Raw genomic sequence first — 19,706 nt, forward strand, 5'->3', positions numbered from 1 at the left:
CTTGAACCTCTCGTGACTTTATATTTCTTTAAGGTTTGCAAAGCCCTTTATATGTTTTTTTCACTTGATCCTCATAACAATCCCAGCAGGTAAGTGTTATTATTACCCTCATTTGACATATTAGGAAACTGAGTAACAGAGAGGATAAGTGACTTGCCCAGGGTCACATATCTAATAAGTGCCTGATGCTGAATTCAAACTCAGATCTCAGTGACTCCAAGTCCAGTCCTCCTATGAACTAGACACCAAAATGTCATTTTTTCAGTAAATGGCTTAAAGACTTTTCAAAGGGATAGGAAGCACTAGAGAAGATAAAATCCAAATGCCTTATCTCTGAGCTAGAATGCTAGACCCAAACCAACAAGATAAAATGTAACACAGAAAATTTCAAAACCTAAATTTATATTCAAAGGTGGATTTATACATATACAAGATGAAAGACACACCTTGCTTGACAGCAAATATGAAAAAAGAAATCTAGAAGCTTCAATTTGCAGCAAGTTTAATGAAACAGAGCAATACTGCTACCAAAAAGTTAGTGATTTAATTTAAGCAGTATTAACAGAAATAACGTCTTCTATGCACATCAGTTTCCTCATATCAAAATAACTGAAGAGCTTTGTTAAAGCAATTTAACTTCACAAACATGGAGAACTTCCTATGTGCAAGGCATTCTTTCTAGCACTAGGGACACCAAGATTAAAAAATGACAGCTCCCTTCAGAAGGCCACATTCTACTGGGGGAGCTGGAGCAGCAATATGACATCCTCAGTTTAATACAAGGCTGTGTGTGATGGGTCAAAAGAGAAATCCAGACAGAGCTCTAGAAGAAGAGAAGGCAAGAGAAAATATTGACTGATGGGGGATTATCAAGAAAAGCTTCATGGAGGAGCTGGCACCAGAGTGGAGGCTTAAAGGAAAAATAAAATCCTATCAAGTAGAAATAAAGAAGTATATATACACAGAGTATGTGTATATATGCAGAGGCTGGTGGAGGGAATAGCTAGCAGGCCAGTTGGACTGTAGTGTAGATTAAGGGGAGAGGAGTAAAGTGAAATCAAGTTTATAAAAGTCAGTAGTAGCCAGTCACTGACAGGTTTCACATAGCAGGCTAAAAACATTTGTCTGTTACCCCAAGGGCTACAGGTAGCCACTGTTTTTAAGAGGGAACAAGATCAGGCCTGCCTCTCAAGAAAACAGATTATTTTAGCAGATGCATGGAAGACTTTGGAAAGGGGTAAAACTAGGAGGTTATTACAACAACCTGGGTAAGAGAAGATGAGAACCTAAATAAGGATGGTGGCCCATGAAAGCAAAGAGAAGGGCAAAGATGTAAACAATGTTATGGGAGTTAAAAGCAGGATTCAGCAATTTTTTTATATGATGGTGAAGAGATTAAGAAAACAAGAGAACAATCAAGGCTTACTCCTGGGTTACAAGCCTAAAGGGACTAGGAGGTCCTAGAGATACCCTCAACAGGAATAGGTAACTTTGGAGGAAGGGTGGGTTGAGAAGATGAAGAGCTCCAGTTTGGACATGCTGAGAATCATATAAAGTGTATGTTGTTATCATTAGAGTCCAGATTACATGAAGTAATAGGTCTATTTTTATTGTAGGCCAGTCAGACCACATCCATAATACTGTTTTTAGTGTGCATATCTCATTTTAAAAGAAGGACACTCCAACTATACGGCATCCAGAAGAGCGAAGGATAGTGTAGCATATATAAACCATAAAAAGTGTTGAAATAATTGAAAGTGTTTAGCCTGGAGAAAAGAATACTAAAAGGAGAACATATTTGGGGTATAAGTGCTTAATAATACCAAGGCACAATTTTGCATTTCATCTAGGCAGAGGAGGAAGGCTAGCACTGCCTGAGTATGCTTATGCACCCCTGCAGAGTCAGTTTGATCTGAGAAAAAGGTAGAGAAGAGCCACAGGAGAGAGGTCTCTGAGTCAGGAGGCACTTGTGTGCTGGACAAGAAGAAGGTAATGTGGCTGTTTAAGAAGGTGAGGAGCTGGATCACCAACCCTACTTCTGGCCTTGACAACCATCATGGAGGAGAATAACCCTTGCAAAGAAGAGTCCAGAACCAACTGACACTGACAGATCAACTAAAGCAGCAAGGCACCCTGAGGAAGAGATAGCAGCCACTATGAGACAAACGGGTCAAACCATTTCAACCATCAACTACCCTCAGATGTCCTGGTGGAGATCTCACCCTGGAAGCTTCCTCCCCCTACCTCACAGCCCTGCTTTCAACTCAGCCCCTGTGCACACCATTCCCACCACTGACAAACTGCCAGTGCACAGGGAAGCTCAAGAACCCAGGGAACAGTAGTACCTTCAGACCACAGGCTCTACTTTCAGCCTGAGCTCTGCCATAGTCTGGCAGCCATAGCTACTGAAGACCTAGAAATGAAAGTTCTGTCCACCAAAGTCCTTGACACTGTCAAATGGCTAAACTATAGGAAGACCAAGATCTTATTAGTGAAAATGACATTAAGGAAGGTACCTCTGATTTGCCACTACACCCAAAGGACCTGGTGAGTCTTTCCATCCGTCTTCCAGCTGAAGCCTCTTACTTGTTTTCTCCCCCAATTATAATGTGAGGACCCAGAGAGCAGTGGCAGATCAGCCTTTCTACATGTATCCCCAAGCACTTAACGCAATGCTTTGCACATAGAAAGCACTTTACATCCTCTACATTTTTCTTGGGCTGCCCGAAATCCTTTGGCAGGCCACAAGCGGCACCCTGGCTGTATGTTGTTCAGGACTGACTTATTATATACTTTTTCTTTCATTCCTTCATCTAGCTCAAGATCAATTAAATATTTATTAAGCACTTACTTTGTGCTCAGAGAAGCAGCACAACATAGTGGATAGAAAGCTGGTCTCCCCCAAAGTCAGTAAGACCTGGGTTAAAATCCCTCCCCTGACACATCCTGTCTTTGTGACCTGAGCCTCTCTCAATCCTCTAGGCAACTCTCTAAAACTAAGTAAAAAAGATGCTAACCTGAATCATTAGACAAAGCTTCCACATCTAGGAATTCCCTATACCACTGACGGTCTAGTCCCGAAACTTATGTGCCAGGTACTATGCCAGGCACTAAAAACACAAAGACAAAAAAAAATGTAAAGAGACCTGTGCCCTCAAAGAGTTTATATTTTGTCAGCGTAGACAATTTATATATCTGTAAGTGTAAACTATCTATCTATACAAACATATATATTATATAAACAGAAGGAAATGGGGGTGGAGGGGAAAACTAACATATGGAGGAAGATCAGGAAAGGCCTTCCACAGAAGGAAACTAGGAAACCACGAGGCAGAGGTGACGAGGGAACACACTGCAGGCAGAGTGAGCAGGCAGCCTGTGCAAAGAAACAGAGATTGGAGATGTGATAGCTTAATGTGAGCAACAGCACGAACGTAACTTGGCAGAAACAAAAAAAAAATGGAAAGAAAGGATGTCATCTAGGAATCACACAAGAGAAAAACGGCATGAGAATGCCTGGACAAGAGTAGTATATAATGGGCAAGTACTGATGCACTGCACCCTGCATCACTGGAGGAAACATCCAGTTGGATCAACCCACATGGATCAAAATCCATTCGAGAGAACTGAAGAAAATTGTACCCACTGGCAACCATTTGCCCACATGGCACGTTGAAAATAGCACTGTATTGCGAGTCAGATAGTCCAAGTTCAAATCCCAGCTCTGCTATTTACTGCCTGAGTGACCACAGGCATGTCATGGCCTCCCTGAGAGTCAGGCTCCTCATCTCCAGAATCGAAGAACTGGACTAGATGATCTCTAAGATCTCTTTTGGCTCCAACTCTATGACTCCAGGAGGCTCTCATGGTGTAGTACAAAGAATTCTAGGCTTGGAGTCAGTCCAGCCCCTGCTATCCCGACTATGTGACCTTAAGGCAAGTGACAAGGCATCCTTCTGAACCTCAACTCCTCTGTGAAAGTCTTCTATTTCCTCACCTTCCCATTCTACAGCAATCTTACATGAGCTAAGATGAGTATTAAATGGTTAGCTAAGGCAATAGTGAGGAAACAACTAGATAGTTAGATTTTTTAAAATTACCACTCTCTAAATGTGTAAAAGAGGAAAAGTACATGGAGCCTTTAAAGAAAAGTTGTATCAGCATAACAACAAGCTTTAAAATTCCTAGGAGTATAAAATCTCAGTTAAAGTGTAAACTTTAGCATTTTATGCAAATTGTCTCACACAACTCAGAGCAAAGCAATAGAGTGACTATCAGCACAGTTGCTAAGGTGACCTTTTCTTGATTTGGGAGCCTGAGGAAGAAAGAGTTGCTCATTTCTTCAAACCCATTACCAGCCATTCTGCACTGGCCCCTGGAGAAGAGGAAATCGGAAAGGGCACAGTGGGGACCCAGAACTCCGGCCATAGGCTGAAGAACTGCAGTTTGATGAGAGGTGTTATTCCTTCAGGCATTACTAGATAAAGGAGGAGTCTGAAGCAGGAGGCAGATTAACACTGAAAAACAATAAACTAAAAGGTAAGGTTTTGCAACCAACCTGAAGCCCCTACAGGGCTGAAATGGTAGGAATCACATCTTTAGATACTAAAGCTTCTCCAAAAGTTCTTTTAAAAAAACACAGATTCAGGAAGGAGAAATTACCAACCTGTAATCAGTAGGGTATGTGTTTTGCATGTTACTACTGATGGGAAAAATTTTCCAATGATCCATCACCAGACTGAGTGATAAGCCCCCTCAACTCTAGAACCCCACCCTCAGCTATCCTTCCCAAGGATGCCAGATTAATCTTTCTTATGCACAGATCTCATCATGTCATTCAACTGCTCAAAACCCAAAAGCTCCCCATCATCTACTTAATAAAACTCAAGTCTCCTGAGCCTGGCAGTCGAGAATACTCTTCACAATTTGGTACCAACCTTCCTTTCTAGCTTTCTATTCAACTTTTCCATTCCAAAGACTCCACTCCAGTAAAAGTGGAAGCCACCTATATAAATGGAAGACACTATTTTGCTAATACTGGTGCCTAGGTTTCCCACCCACTTGCCAGAGTCTTACTAATTGTTTAAGTCCATTTCCATGTCCTCTCTTCCATGAAGCCCTTCTTGATCTTTCCAACATTTAGGTCAAAAGTTTATAAATACACACACACAACACAACATATTAAAGACCTATTCTGATGCCTCACCGTAGTCTGCTGTGTCAGAATGCAAGCTCTGACAGGACTTATGCCAACCTGGAAAAGCTTCAACTACTAACAACCAGTCTGTGGACCAGCCTGGCTAAGGTGCCAAGAAACTCATCACCAAAAGACTGGCCACCATATGTTTTAGCTACATTAAACTCTCTACTAGTAAGCAGACGGGTTATTATTCAAATCACTGAAAGAACTACCTACACCAAAAATCACATATACTTTGTTCTGCATTATATAAGTGGATAAGATATATCTCTCTATTAGACAGTGAACTGTACGGGAGCAAAGCCTATGATCTCTGAATGTGCCCCAGTTTCTGACTAATGATAATAATAGTGGTAGCTCATGTTTACACAGCACTTAAAAGAAGTGCATGCCTCAAAACTACACAAGATAGGTTAATGCAAGTATCGTTATCCTCATTTTACAAATGAGGTCCCTGAGGCTAAATGGTTAAGCCACTGGCCAAAGTCACAGTGCTTATGAGAGGCTAGTCCCAGCCTCTAACCAAGGTCTCCTGACAGCCAGTCCAGGCAGCTCCTCATTCAGTGATGTTTCTACTACACAACAATGAGGTCTTAGATACTTAATGTTGGCTAAGTCAAGCCAAAATTGATTCAAATATAAAAATCACACATTATAAAATTGCAAATCTGTCTTTAATTTTGAAAGTGCATGTTGATTTCCTAATGTTGTACCTTAAATAAAATCTGAATTCAGCAAACTAAAAGATGTCCTTGTTGGCAGCACACTAAATCTATATATCACAAGCTTCCACTTCCTCAACCACAAATGAAGGGGTTGGCCTAGGTCATCTCAAAAGTCCTTTTCACCTCTCAAACTGTATGATGCTAAAGACCCTGTACCATTGCACAACTACTTAGACAATTTTATCAAAAAGAAAGAATGAATACGCTTTGCATTCAGTAGGGCTGCTGAACTGCATCAGAAGGCACCAGACTAGAAAGGCCAGTCTGTTGCCCTGAGCACCTTAAACAAGACCAGCTTCATTTGAGTTCGTCAATTCTTTTACCACCACAGAAATTGGAATTAATCAAAATCACTATGTTCTTCTTAATTCACCTCCAAGATTGCACTAAATCAGGAGCTTTTTTATACTGAAGCCAGTGGTAATCCAAGAAACACTAAAGATCCTTCTTAGAATGTTTTTAAATGCACAGAAATACAAAGGAAATCAATTATGTCAAAATTTAGTTATCAAATACTATAAGCAAGTTCACAAGTCCCAGGTTAAATTCCCCAACATCAAATCTTTTTATCTTTCCTCACTAAAGCAAACCAGGGAACATTAAAGTCAGCTCTTTGACTCACTGAAAGCTTTCAGATTTCTTACAATTGGAAAGCCTGCACCTCCCTAATCAATTCTCTACCCTATTCACCAAGACTTTTCCAAGTCTTTTTAGACCTCTTCAAACCTAACATGGTCTCCTCTACCTCCTACCTGTTCAACTTAGAATCCTGCCTCATATTTCAGTCTAAATACAGAGGCTGAGAGCCTTCTCCTTCTCCCTTTCTCAACTCACATCTCTCAGATAACTTCCCCTATTAGTTCCTCCTTCACCTCATCTCTAATATAGAGGTAGGTGGATAGAGGCTGGGCCTCCAATCAGCAAGATCCAAACTCAAATTCAGCTTCAGACACATACTAGCCATGCGACCCTAGACAAGTCATTCTGTCTCAGTTTCCTCATGGGGATCATAATATTACCTACTTCACAGTCTGTTGTGATTCAACTTTTGGAGAAAAAAAAGATTCAGCTTTTGTTTTACTGCTTGTTTCTCTCCCAAGGAGAAGGTTTTTGGATTGGAAAGGATAGAACAACAATTATTAGAAAGGAGCAGAAACCCAAGTTAAATGAAGAGATGATCAGATAGCATCAAACTACCCTAAATGAGTTTTAATCACTGGGAAGAGAACTATGTTCTAAAGTACTGAAATAGTACTGGGATTATTGAGCTGCTGATGGTGACCTTTAAAAATATTTTGGAGAACATAAGAGATGCTTTAGGACTAAAGATAAGCAAACGCCCCAATTTTCAAGAAATGAGGAAGGAAGGAAGAAGAGAAAGAGTCTACAAACTACAGACTTTGAGCTTGCCTTTTTTCTGGAAAACTCCTGAAACACATGATTGAGTGGTTTTTAAGCACTTAGAAAGGGAAGCAGTGATCATGAAAAGCCAACATGAATTCACCAAGAAATCATAACTAACTTCATTTCCTTTTTTGACAGGGTAACTGTTGTTTGTTGATTCTTCATTTTCAAAGACTAATGACATCATGATACAATGAATGATGAGTGATATCTTGACTTGCAAGTGAGCTGGATTTAAGTGAGGCAGAGTCTCAGAAAGTTCGCAGCCTCACTCTTCCAAGAGTCACCAGAGTCCAGTGGCAAGACAAAAGTCAAGACAAGTGGTATGGCTGATACACATGCTACAGCTACTTGGAGCCACAGATGGGGAGTTGGGTGACAGGTGGACAACAAACGTGAGTGAGCAGCCTTAAAAAGGACAGGGTAACTTCGCATAGATCAGGGGAATTAGATATAGATGGATAGAGCAATGGATGGATAGATGCCTGTTCCCTCCCCAACTTCTCCTTGCCAAGGCAAAATCCTCTATATGCACAAATGATCCCATTTCATCCTATCTTCTCCAGCAGACTGTCCCTCACGCTAATCCTCACTCTCTAGCCCTCAATCTTTCCCTGTCCACTGATTGCTTGCCTGCTGCCTATGTCTCTCCCATCCTCAAAGAACCCTCATTTTATTCACCCATTGCCACTAGCTTTCATCCTCTATCTCTCCTTCCTTGTGACTAACTCCTTGAGAAGATTGTCTACAATGAGTACATACACTTCCATTCCTCTCATTGTCTTAACTCTTTACAATCTGGCTTTTGACCACATTCAACTGAAACTGTTCTTGATAAAGTTGACAATGATGCTCTAGGTGAGTAGTCATCCAGAGCCAGAGTTTGAACCAAGCACCGTGACTCCTACGACTGCAGCATTCTTTTCACTTCCCTATTTGGTTCTGCTTCACTCACAGGGTTGTCAAGGGCAGTGGTGTCAAACTCAAATGGAAACAGGAACACTAAATCATACATAAGGGTCTCTGTGAGGGACACATTGACTTAGAAAATCACATGTGAACTAACATTATCTATGTTTTACTGCATTTTCATTTATTTTTTAAATATTTCCCAGTTACATTTTAATCTGGTTCAGGCATTAGGGAGCGATGTGGGCTGCATGTTTGACATCTCTGGTCAAGAGGGCAGGAGACAATATTAAAGGGCCAGCAAATCTGAAAGCACTATGTAAGTATCAACCAATCTAATAGTTAACAATCAACTGGTTTGGTATGATTTCCTCTTTTTGACTTTGTATCCTAAACACAATGTCTTGCTCAGAGTATGTATACAGTAACCATTTTAAAAATTTTATTGATTTCTTTATGTTAGTCCTAAGCTTGAACACAAATACAGCTGAAGAAGGAAGGAATCTCACTAACAGATATTCCACTTAACAAAGTACTATCACTAACAAATATTCCAGTTATCTCTCTATTGAGTGTTTTACCATGTCAAGTTTCATGGCAGAACTACCTTAAAATAAATGATTTGCTTATTTTTGCAAACTCTTTGAATAACTTATAAACGTAAAGACCAAATAACACATTTATATTCATCATTGGGTTGTCACTGGGAAAAAGGAGGTAGGAAAGAAAATGCTGCTTTAAATCTTTCTTTAACATAACAAGAAGAAAAAAGAGTCCACTAGTACAAGTTACGAAAGTCTGTCTGATAGGAGCAACTTGGTCAGGTAAACTATGGGTAGAGAAATTTGAAAAACACAATTTAGAAAAAATCAAATCTTGTAGTTTTTTTTAAAACACCTTGAGGCAACTGAACTGAAAAGAAAATAAATACCTATTGATTGAGAAATGATTAATAAATTGTGATTAAACAAATCTCATGTAACGAAAAAAAAACAACGAATATGAAAAATATAAAGCAGCATGGAAAGCCTTATATGAACCGATGCAAAGCACACAGAACCAGAAAAACATTATTTGCAATGACTGTGAGAATGGAAATATAACAATAAAAAGAAAAACTGAAAGCTGTTTAATTATAATGGCCCAAAAGAAAAAATGAAAAAATGTACCTCCAGAAGTACTTTTTCCCATTCTTTGGGGTGGAGGTGTGGGGGGACACATAAAAGCTATTTTAAAAATTGTTAAGCTTTGCAGCAGATTCAACAATCAACGGCGCTTGTTGTGTTCATCAACTTTTTTGTCAAGAATGGGAGACATCTGAATCTGCATGTATGGGTCAGAGAAATCACTATGGGGAGTAAAGGGTTTATCATGTCCCCAATGTAACAGTTGGAGAAGGAGCTTTAACATCCTTGTCATCAGCTGCTATGATAGGGAGGAAACAATAAATGGAATTACCAGCTCTAGAATCCTACGAGTTTATATCTTTTCAGACTCAGAAAAGATTACTCATAATTTATTCATGACAGCAAACTTCAATAAAGCTTGAAGCTTACGCTCATTTCTGTTTAATTATTATATAGGTATTTTGTATCTTAAGTTAACTAAAGGGAGGCAGAGAAACCTATGAGGCCAAAAACAACAGTGACAGTTTAATCCTAAGAAGTAGTAGAGGTGTCAAATGACTTAGTAAATTGTGAATGAAAAAGGGGTTCACGATACTACTGTGGCAAAAAATGAAGCCATTCTCATATGAATAATTTTATTCCATCACGGACCAGAGAAAAAAATTCTTTAAGAATTTAAAATTCAGAGCCACAATAGTAAAAGGCAAAGTTAATTTAGTTTTCTGAGAAAAAAAATATATGTTGATATATCACTTAAATCTTAAGGAAACAAAGCTTTTTAACAAAATTGGCCTGGGTGGAATTTGGCTATTAGAAAGGAAGGAAGGTAAGTTTGGGTTCAAACTCCTGACTGCTCAATCAGAGGAAGCTGAGAAGTTCATCACCTGTTTTCTCAGGTACACAGCTCATAAATAAGCCAGTCTACCTCCTGGTATCACATAATCCACTCACCATAAAGTAAAAGATGCTGCTCAGGATCAACTTCCTTCCATCACCCCACTCACTGCAAACTGTCAAGAACACTCAACTTCAGGGTATTGAAGGACTGAAAAGTCACAATCCACCTCACCTAAGAAGGATGGTGGGGATCTCTTTTCCCTCCTCATCCACCTCTCCTCCAGGATAAAGGAATACATATCCTAAAACTCTTCCTTAAGTGTCCAATGCTATTTTTACCCTTGGTAAGGAGTTGTGTCATTATAAACAGTATCCTTTCTGCAAAAAAATTTAACTTATCCTTTTAAAAGTAAAATGTTCTAATTCAACAAAAACAAAGAAATGTATTTCAGTGTGATATTATGACCAATTTAAGAAGACAGTAAATGGAGAAGGATAACAAGAAGGCAGAGAGAAGACCTACGGAGGCTTTGCAATAGAAGGAATAGGAGACTTGGAGATAGTAAAGCTGGACTCTAGTTAGGATTCTGCCATTAACTATCCTCATGGCCTTGCATAAATCACAGAATCCTAGAACTAGAGCCAGAAAGGTGCCTCAGACACCAACTAGTCCAATCCTTTCTTTTTAGAAATAAGGAAAATGAGGTGAAATTACTTCTCCCAGGTCACATAGGTAGTAATCGTTCAATCAGTAAGTATTTATTCAGGTATTCCTCTAAGCACTGGGGACAGACAGAATGACAAAAGGCCCTGACCTCAAAAAGTTTAGGGGAGACAAAAAAAACATAATATATGCAAAATTAACAGAACGTTGCAAACTCAGAAGCAGAATCTGAACCCAGGTCTTATGACTCACTCTATTTTACATTCTTTATACTTCCTGACACTATTCCTTCTCTCCAAGCCTGCTTTGTCATCTACAAAATGACATCTAAGATCTCTTTAGCCCAAGCTGTACCATTCTACACCAAAAGATGAAGAATAAGACAGGCTAGTCACAGATGATCTTAAGAGCTAAAAGGAATCTTCAAAGTCCAACTTCCTCTTTTCACAGAAGAGGAAACACTTAAATCACTTTTCCAAGGTCCAAATGTGGCCATTTGTTCTGTGAAGTTTGGATTCAGTCAAAGGGCCACACTTGAGGACCTAGAGGCCAGATGTGGCCTCGAGACTGCAGGTTCCCCACCCCTGTTATACCATGATGTCTCCTACAGAGAAGACAGATGCCACCACACACAAGGCACATCTACATTGAGCTGTAGAGTTTATGCAATGTTTTTCTCGAAAATTACCCTGTGACGAAGTGCAAGTGTCATCATTTTACTTAAGAAGAAACTGAGACTCCAAAAGATGCTGTGACTTACCCTGAGGTTACACATCTGTCCTCTCTTTCCCCTCCCCCACACTGCCTCCCATAACAGAACACAGATTCGTGGAGAGAAAGAAAAAAACACAAAAGGTTGTTTAATAAAGGTTGCTGAACTGAACTGGAAATAAAGACAAAAAAAGATCTTAATAGTAACAATAAAAAATTCCCAACTCATAGCCTTTAGAGTATTGCCATTACAGACAGACTTTGAACTTGCATTGCACTTCTGCAACTACAGACACAAATATCACCTCTTGGTACTTGCTCCATTAAGGCAGACTGTTACTCATTTCTGGATTAAATTATTTTGATTATTACTTTTGTAAACTCACAAGAAGCAAAAGTGACAAAGTAAAACTGGGAATGAGACATTTCTAAGGTTTTGCACCCTGAAAAAATGTGAACATACAGACATTGGTTTATCAAATCAATGATAGAGTTGAACGAGTTTTTAGGAGGTATCTAATCCAACCCCCACCTCCAAAATAAAGAAACTGAGTCCCAGGGATCAAGTTACTTGATCATGGTCCATACAATAAATAAGTGATGGGGTAGGTTTCCATTCTAAATCCACTTCCCTTTCCACCATACTATGATGTCAAGGTTAAACTTGCTTTTGAAAAAGATTAACCACTACAGGATTTTAATATGTTATTTTCACACTTAAGGAATGGGATCAGGAGGATAGTTACTTTGGGAGATTGGAATTTAACAAGTTAAGGATTAATACTATTTGTATACCTTGCTGTTTTACAAAAACAAAAAATATAGCTGAAAAAATGTGTATTAAAATCTGCCAGAGGAATTTTGCTTCACCTTTTTAAAAATGCACCAATATTTACTTAACTTTTGTCTAATTAAAAGGTATCTAATAACTAATAATAGCTCCAGCTACTTTATACACCTACAGCATTGCATACTGAGATATCAGTTTTTAACTACATAAGTTCAGTATATAATAGCATACCATTTAAATACAATGACACTGCCCCCAAAATGCTGAAAAATTAAAGTCTCCATTTTAGGATGCTTGGGTGGGGGGACCCTGAAAGGACTCAAAAAAACTTAATGGTTAAAATAGAGATAAACTGGAGGTGCAAAACTGAACACTTCTGACTTCACAACGAAAAAATCATAGGATGGTGGGTCATTCTCTAAATGCATCTGTAAGTAAGAGAGTTTCCAATTACAAATGTCTGAATTTATTCTGCCACCACCCAAATAAAACTGTCCCTGCAAAGTGACCTCCAGTTCACAAACCCCAAACAAATCTCGTCGCATAACAGCACAGATTTAGAGCAGGATGCAATCTCAGAGGCCATCCAGTCCAATCCCCTCAAACGAGGAAACTGAGGCCCACCCAAGTAAACTTAAGGTCACACAAGTCGTGTCTAGGTGCCATATGAATACGAGCCCTCGACTCCGAAGCCTTTCGGTAGTATCTCAAGCAACGATCTGGAATACCTGAGGGGAGGGAGGAGTCCGGAAAGGATGCTTTACCTTTCCCACCCCAACCCCAGCCGAAATCGTAGATTTGGCTTTAGAAAACTTGCTGGGACAACAGGATGGCCATCCCTACGGACCCACCAGCCCGCAGTATGCGCACACAGAGGCAGCCAGTCTTCCAGATATAAGCCCACGGCTAAGCCGCGTCCAGTTGACCAGCAGCAGCCCCAAGCCCCCAGTCTGCTCCTGTCGTCAGAGGAGCCCCTGCCCCCACCCCCTGGCTACCTGGTGAAGAAGTCCGCAAAGCCGCCGCCTCCTCCGCCGCCGCCGCTCCTCCGGGCTTTGGCTGCAGCCCCCGCCGGGCCCAGCTCCGGGGCGGGCGGGGGCCCTAGTTGCCCCTCCTGGGCCAGATAGTCCGGAGCGCTCTGTCTGCGGCTCACCTCGTAAGTGTTCCGAGAGTTCAAGTTCACGTCTGTGAAGCGAAAGCCCGGCTCGGCAGGCGGCCCCCCCGGAGTCCTCTCGTCCGCCCCCCCACCGTGCTGGGCGGCCCCACGCCGGGCCGGCGGCGGAGACTGCCGGCCTGGGAGGGCGTCCTCCGAACCCGAGCCGCCGCCGAGATGCCCCGGCTCCGCCGTGCCCAGGCGGCAGTTCCGCAGCGGGTCCTCCAGCGGCGTCGCCCCGTCTGGCGGGCTCTCGCCGCCGTCATCGGCCCCGGGCGGGCGGCGGAGGCTGGAAACGCGGCAGCAGCGAGGCTCCCGAGGGAAGCGGAGGAAGCTCCCGCCGCCGCCTCCCTCCGGCGCCGACGACAGGCAGGGCCGGGCGGGCAGGGGCAGCCCACCGGCCTCGAGGTCGTGACAGCCCGGGCCCAGCAGGAAGCCCGAGTCGCCGTTGGTCATCCTCGGGTGCGGGGGCCCCGGGCCGCCGCCCTGAGTGGGCTTCCCGTCCGGCTCGTCCCCACAGAGCTGGGAGCCCGAGCCCGGCGATGGCGGGGGGCGACCGGCCTGGCTGCCGACGAGCGGGCTACAGTGGCACAGCCCCGGCTCCAGCTGCCCTCCCGCCACCTCCAAGTATCGCTGAATCAGCCGCTGAGGCGGCAGCGTCGCCCCCTCCTCCTCCGAGTCCTCCTCCTCCTCCGATTCTTCCTCCTCCTCCTCTTCTTCCTCCCCCTCCTCCTGCGGCTCCAGGCAGCAGCTGCCCCGGCCGCCCGTGGCCCCGATCATCCTCCCGTCGCGGCCCCCAGGCTCGGGCCCCGGCGGAGGGAACAGTCTGGGCTTCCTTCCCGGACAGGCGCCAGCATCCTCCGGCCCCACCATCTGGCGGCCCGGCGGCTGGTGGTGAAGCGCGATACTGAGGACCCAAGGCGACCGGCACAGCCCCGCGCACAACGCTCCGCTCCGCCAACAAACGGCTCTCAGGGCCCGGGCCGCGGCGGCCGCCGCCGCAACGCTCCCCGCCCCCTCCCCCCGGCCGCCAGCAGTTGCCCACGGGCACACGCTTGACTACGCGCACGCGCACGCGCACGCGCAGCGGCGGACTGGTCAAGAAACCACTGCCGTCTCCATCGCCATCCCCACCGCCCGCCCCTCCCAACAAATCCCAGATGATTTGCCCAAACCATAGAGACAGGGGCTAGAGAGCCTCACTCCATGACAATCTCAGGCAGCCAATAAGCGCATCCGCCACCTGGAGTGTGGTGGCTACTTAGTCGACGCGGATTACGCAATTCTGACAGATGCGGGGGCGCCCCTTGCTGAACCGAGATTCACTTAAGGATTCAAGGAAAAGTTATTGGGCGCCTACCTATTAAGCAAGGTTGAGGATTTCTAAGATGTAACAGCTCCTTCCTTCAGGGAGTTTACGTTTTACTGATACTTAGTAAACATTTACTGAGTCATAATAAAGGCAATAAGGGATTACATGTAAGTGATGGTCCTTGCCTTCAAGGGGTAAACAGCATCAATTTGGCCTTTACGAATTTGAGATTCCTTGATAAGCACAAAGAGGGCCATTGAGAGCAGGGGCTGCCTTTTTGCTTTTCTTTGCTGCATCCCCAGCGCACACTGCCAGGCGCTTCATAAATGTTTATTGACTGACTACAGACTAAATATACTTCAGTGCAAGGGAAATCCTAGAAGAATTCATGGAGAGAGTGGGATTTAGACTGAATATTAAAGTACTGTTTGGTTTTGAATAAGTGGACAGGCATTCCAGAAAGGGAGGGAATAGACACAGTATGTTTATGGGATAGTGAAAAGATCACACTAACCGAAATGGAGCTGAGGATTTCCAAAGAAAGTGCAACCTTCTGTTTCAAAGAATAGATAACCATTTCCAAAATGTGTTATTTGTTGTTTAGTCGTGTCCTACTCTCCACGACCCCATTTGGGGTTTTCTTGACAAAGACACTGGAGTGGTTGTCCATTTCCTTCTCCACTTTACAGATGAGAAAACTGAGGCAAACAGAGTCAAGTGACTCTGGGTCACAAAGCCGGTGTCTGAGGCTGAATTTGAACTCAGGAAAATGAGTCGTCCTGCCTGCACCCCTAGCCCTCAATCCACTGTACCACCTAGCTGCCCCAGAATTTGTGTCATAATTCCTATTTTGTACAAGTTTATTAGCATAGTGTTAAGATGTGAGTCTAAGGTACTTCTGATCCAAAACTGGTAAATTTATACTACACCAAAGGGTTTCTGAGTTTCTCCTTCAAAGACCCTGACCTTGGAACTATACCCTTATCCCTTTGTTTCTTCTTGGCATCCTTCAAGCATGGTGTTCTCAGTGGAACGAACTGAATAATCAGCTAAAAAGTGGGATGTTTCAGTACCTTGCCAGTACTTAGACATTCCAATATAACTTCATTTACCCTTTGCACCTGGGGAATGTCAATTCTGAATTACTAATTTTGTAGCAGTAGGGTTTTGTATATTATCAAGAAGGGGGGTGGGGAGAAGGGAGAGGAAGATGACCATGGAAAGGAGCTCATTCTGCCTCTACCCTCTAGGCTTGCTAGCCTCAGAGAACAGTCTGCTTTCCTTCATCAAAAGCCCTCCACCCTGAAGGGTAATATCTGATCTCTGATTTCTCAGCAATTGGAAATGCTGCTTGACAGATTCTAATCTATCTACACAATCTGTGAGGAGAACAGCACATCTACCTAGAAGGTCACACAGCCTCCTTTTGTGTCCATCTGAAGCATATCTAATACTCTGTCTGTGTTAGTGACCTGGTGTCAGGAATCAGTCTCATGAGGAGAATAGTGTTTTGGAATGACAGTACAGTTCTGTATGTTTAATGCATTTATATATGTACAGCTGATGCTAGATATTATAATACCTTTCCCTAATCTAATTATACTGTTTTGCTTTTGGTTACAGTATGAGGTCTAAGTGGGCTTCTCATAACAGCTGGATCCAAGAGGCAGGAAAAGAGTAGTACAAAAATAAGCCATGAGTTAATTGAGAATCTATGGCAACAGGAAGGCAATGTTGTGGGTACAATAGCCCCAAGTCCCATCACATCCCTGTTATATGGCAGTTTAGAGACTAGAAATATTTGACAACTTTGTGGGGAGATTTCAAGGTTAAAATTTATGTACAGGAAATCTTCCATTTAGGAATAGGCTGTGTTAAAAGTTTATTTCTAGGTTGGTTTAAAAATCAAAATGAAATTTCTCATAGAAGCAATGTTTTATTTGATGGTTAGCTTCCCAAGCCAATCCTCAAAAGTGTAACTCAAAGTGCAGGTGACCTCTAATATCCTAATATTCCAATGGGTCTATGAGGTGATCTGTGTTGAGATTCCTTCCTGAGGCGGGCCACAACTGAACTATATAGTACTCGTACTCCTAGCTTGGGTCTTGGGAGCAAGACCATGAAATTCCAAAAGAAGAGGAGCAGGATCAAAGGAGCTTACTTAACCTTTTCTGGCTACTGGACTGTTCCCGGAAAAAGAAAAAAACAGCTGTTAAAGATAGGAAGAGATTCTTTGTCATCTTCCACCTTATAGGTCACAAATTTAGAATGTGAAGGACAGTCCAATGCCCTCATTTCACAGTTGAGGAAACTGTGGCTACAAGAAGTTAAATGATTTGACCAGGGTCACCACTTCTGCAATCCTCTCACCCCACCTCTGCCCCTTTCCAGATGGAGCATTGAACTAGCATTAACTCCCACTTGAACCAGCAACTTGAGAGAGAAATGACATCCCCTGACAATTGAGGGCTCTTGGAGTACCTCTGAAGCACAGTGGGGGTTCTTCTAATGCTATCAGCTTGAGCCTCCATTCTAGAATATTTTCCCTAATACCAATGACCAGTGATTAGCACCCCAATATCACTTTCCAATTCCAACTTGGAATTTCTAATATCTAGTATTCTTCCTAATATCACTGTTGCCCAATTAACATCCATTAGCTTTTACATCCATTATCTTTCTGAGAAGACATAGCAGGCAGCCAATTACAAGGCTTCAGTAGGAAAATGAGAGACAGTGACATAGTGACATAGACCTGCTCTGAAGTGGGGAGCTCAGTCCCTCCATTCCACATCATCACGTACTTCCAAAAGCAGGCTCACCAACCATCCATGTGGGTCCCCTACACTTGCTCCCACAACTGCATACATACTGTCCAGTCTTCTACACATGTAAACCTCTCACACCAATTATGTGGTGTGGTAGAGAAAGAATGTTAGACTTGGCAGGAGAGACCTCAGCCTGAATCTCACTTCTAACACTAGCTCTGTGACCCTGGGTAAGTAACTTAGCCCTGTTTGCCTCAGTTCCCTCTTCTGTAAAATGAGCCTGGAGAAGGAAATGGCAAACCACTCTAGTATCTAGTATCATGGGGTCATGAAGAATCAGATATGACTGAAAAACAACTAAACAACAAATGGGTGAGATACTGTGCTGAGCACTGGGGATACAAAAAGAGGCAAAAGATAGTCCCTGCCTTCAAGGAGCTCACAATCTAATGAGGTAGAAAGTGTACAAATAGAAATAAAGCAAGCTATATACAGGATAAATAGGAAATAACTAACAGAGAGAAGGCACTAGAATTAAGAAGGATCAGGGAAGGATTCCACTAAAATATGGGATTTTAGTTGACACTTAAAGGAAGCCAGGGAGGTCAGTAGTTGGAGTGGAGGAAGGACACATCTGCACACTTCTTTATTAGTAAAATGCTATGGACAATTTGTACCTACCATGTACCTCTCCACTCCCCTTTGCAACACTCGGAGCATTATTCCTTCAGAGATGACAGTATTCCATGACTCAGAGCATCACCAGACAAATACTGAAGAGAAAAGAAAAGGAAAGGAAAGGAGAGAGAAAGAGAGGGAAGAGGAGAGAAAAGAAAGACAGATTTATGTTTCAGGAAGAACCTTGGGGTTGGATACGTTTCCAGAAACATTTTTGCCAACTTTCCTTCTCCTATTCAACTCTGACTCCTGCTCTTCGTCCATCTTTTCCTATCAGTCTAATATATATGTATTGATAAACATGCTGTGTGGTTTGTCTGGCCAAATGTATATACTAGACTGGACAGTAAGCATTCTTCCTTCCATTTGACTGTTGAACAAGGATCTCCCCATTAGAGGACCAACAAAAAGTCAATATTTATGTAGGATAAGCCTGTGATTTCATTGTACTAGGAACTCTCTGGTAAGGAAACAACCTCTTTACCAACACAGATTAGTACCTCGTCTGCAACTCAGAGCCTTAGAGAGCAACAGAAAATACTGAGAGATTCAGTGTTGTGCCCAGGTCACACAGGCATTATGTGTCAGAAGCAGACCTTGAACCCAGGGTTTCCTGCCTCCAAGACCAGCTCATCATCCACTATGGCAAGTTGCCTCTCAACTTATAAGCAGTCTGAAAAGAGTGGGACTCCTAGAACCCTGTTTCCCTTTCTTCTGCTACTCTACAACTGTCATTGCACATAAGACTGATGGCCATTTTGTAGTTTTTCTTTTGTTTCAGGTTGAGCTGCCTAGCCAAGAAATTTATCACCAAATAGCTACTGGTGATGAGCCTCTCTGTACATAGCAAGGTGAACCCTTAGAAAACAAATCTAGAAAGCTCTTCTTCTACCAATGTAAGCAGAAGCTGCCAAAGCTTGTGAGCCACTGGCCTAGCCTTCCAGAACTCAGGGCCAACTTCATAACCAAATGGGGCCTTGGAATACAAATTTATGGAGCTCAAACCTTAAAGTTCTGTACAAATCAGTGGTGTCAAACTCAAATAGAAACCATTCCCTAGGAGCTACATATGGACTTAGAAAACCACAGGTTGACGTTATTTATACTCTATTTTTGTTTATTTTTGTCAAACATTGCATAACAACATTTTATCTGGCTCTGCATACTTGGGAGTTTTGTGGGCTCCTGGTTGTTTGCACCCCCAGGCTGAGAGCTTGAGATCTCTGATATAAATATGAACTCCTATTACATATGTTTTATTACTTTTCCATTCAATTTTATTTTTTTTTCAGTTCCAGATTTGCTCTCTCCCTACCACCTTCATAACACATTGAGAAGATAAGAAGTATAAAACTCTTTACAAATATGAAACTATGCAAAACAAATTTCCAAATATTACATAAATTTTAAAAAGAGAGTGTTATTCTAACC

The 19,706-nt window shown here is 42.5% G+C and overlaps 1 protein-coding gene across 2 annotated transcripts in view; it reads right to left on the minus strand.

Moving 5' to 3' along the window:
* TBC1D12 (TBC1 domain family member 12) overlaps positions 1-14,509 on the minus strand; it is a 131,333-nt gene extending 116,824 nt beyond the window's left edge. For both annotated transcript variants that reach the window (XM_036735254.1, XM_036735255.1), the window contains exon 1: positions 13,363-14,509. In XM_036735254.1, the coding sequence (XP_036591149.1) occupies positions 13,363-14,390 (1,028 nt within the window). In that variant the 5' untranslated portion in view covers positions 14,391-14,509. The remainder of the gene's footprint in view (positions 1-13,362) is intronic.
* Positions 14,510-19,706: the final 5,197 nt, after the last annotated feature.

This window comes from Trichosurus vulpecula, chromosome 8, assembly GCF_011100635.1.
Source record: "Trichosurus vulpecula isolate mTriVul1 chromosome 8, mTriVul1.pri, whole genome shotgun sequence".
NCBI classification, from domain to species: Eukaryota; Metazoa; Chordata; class Mammalia; order Diprotodontia; family Phalangeridae; genus Trichosurus; species Trichosurus vulpecula.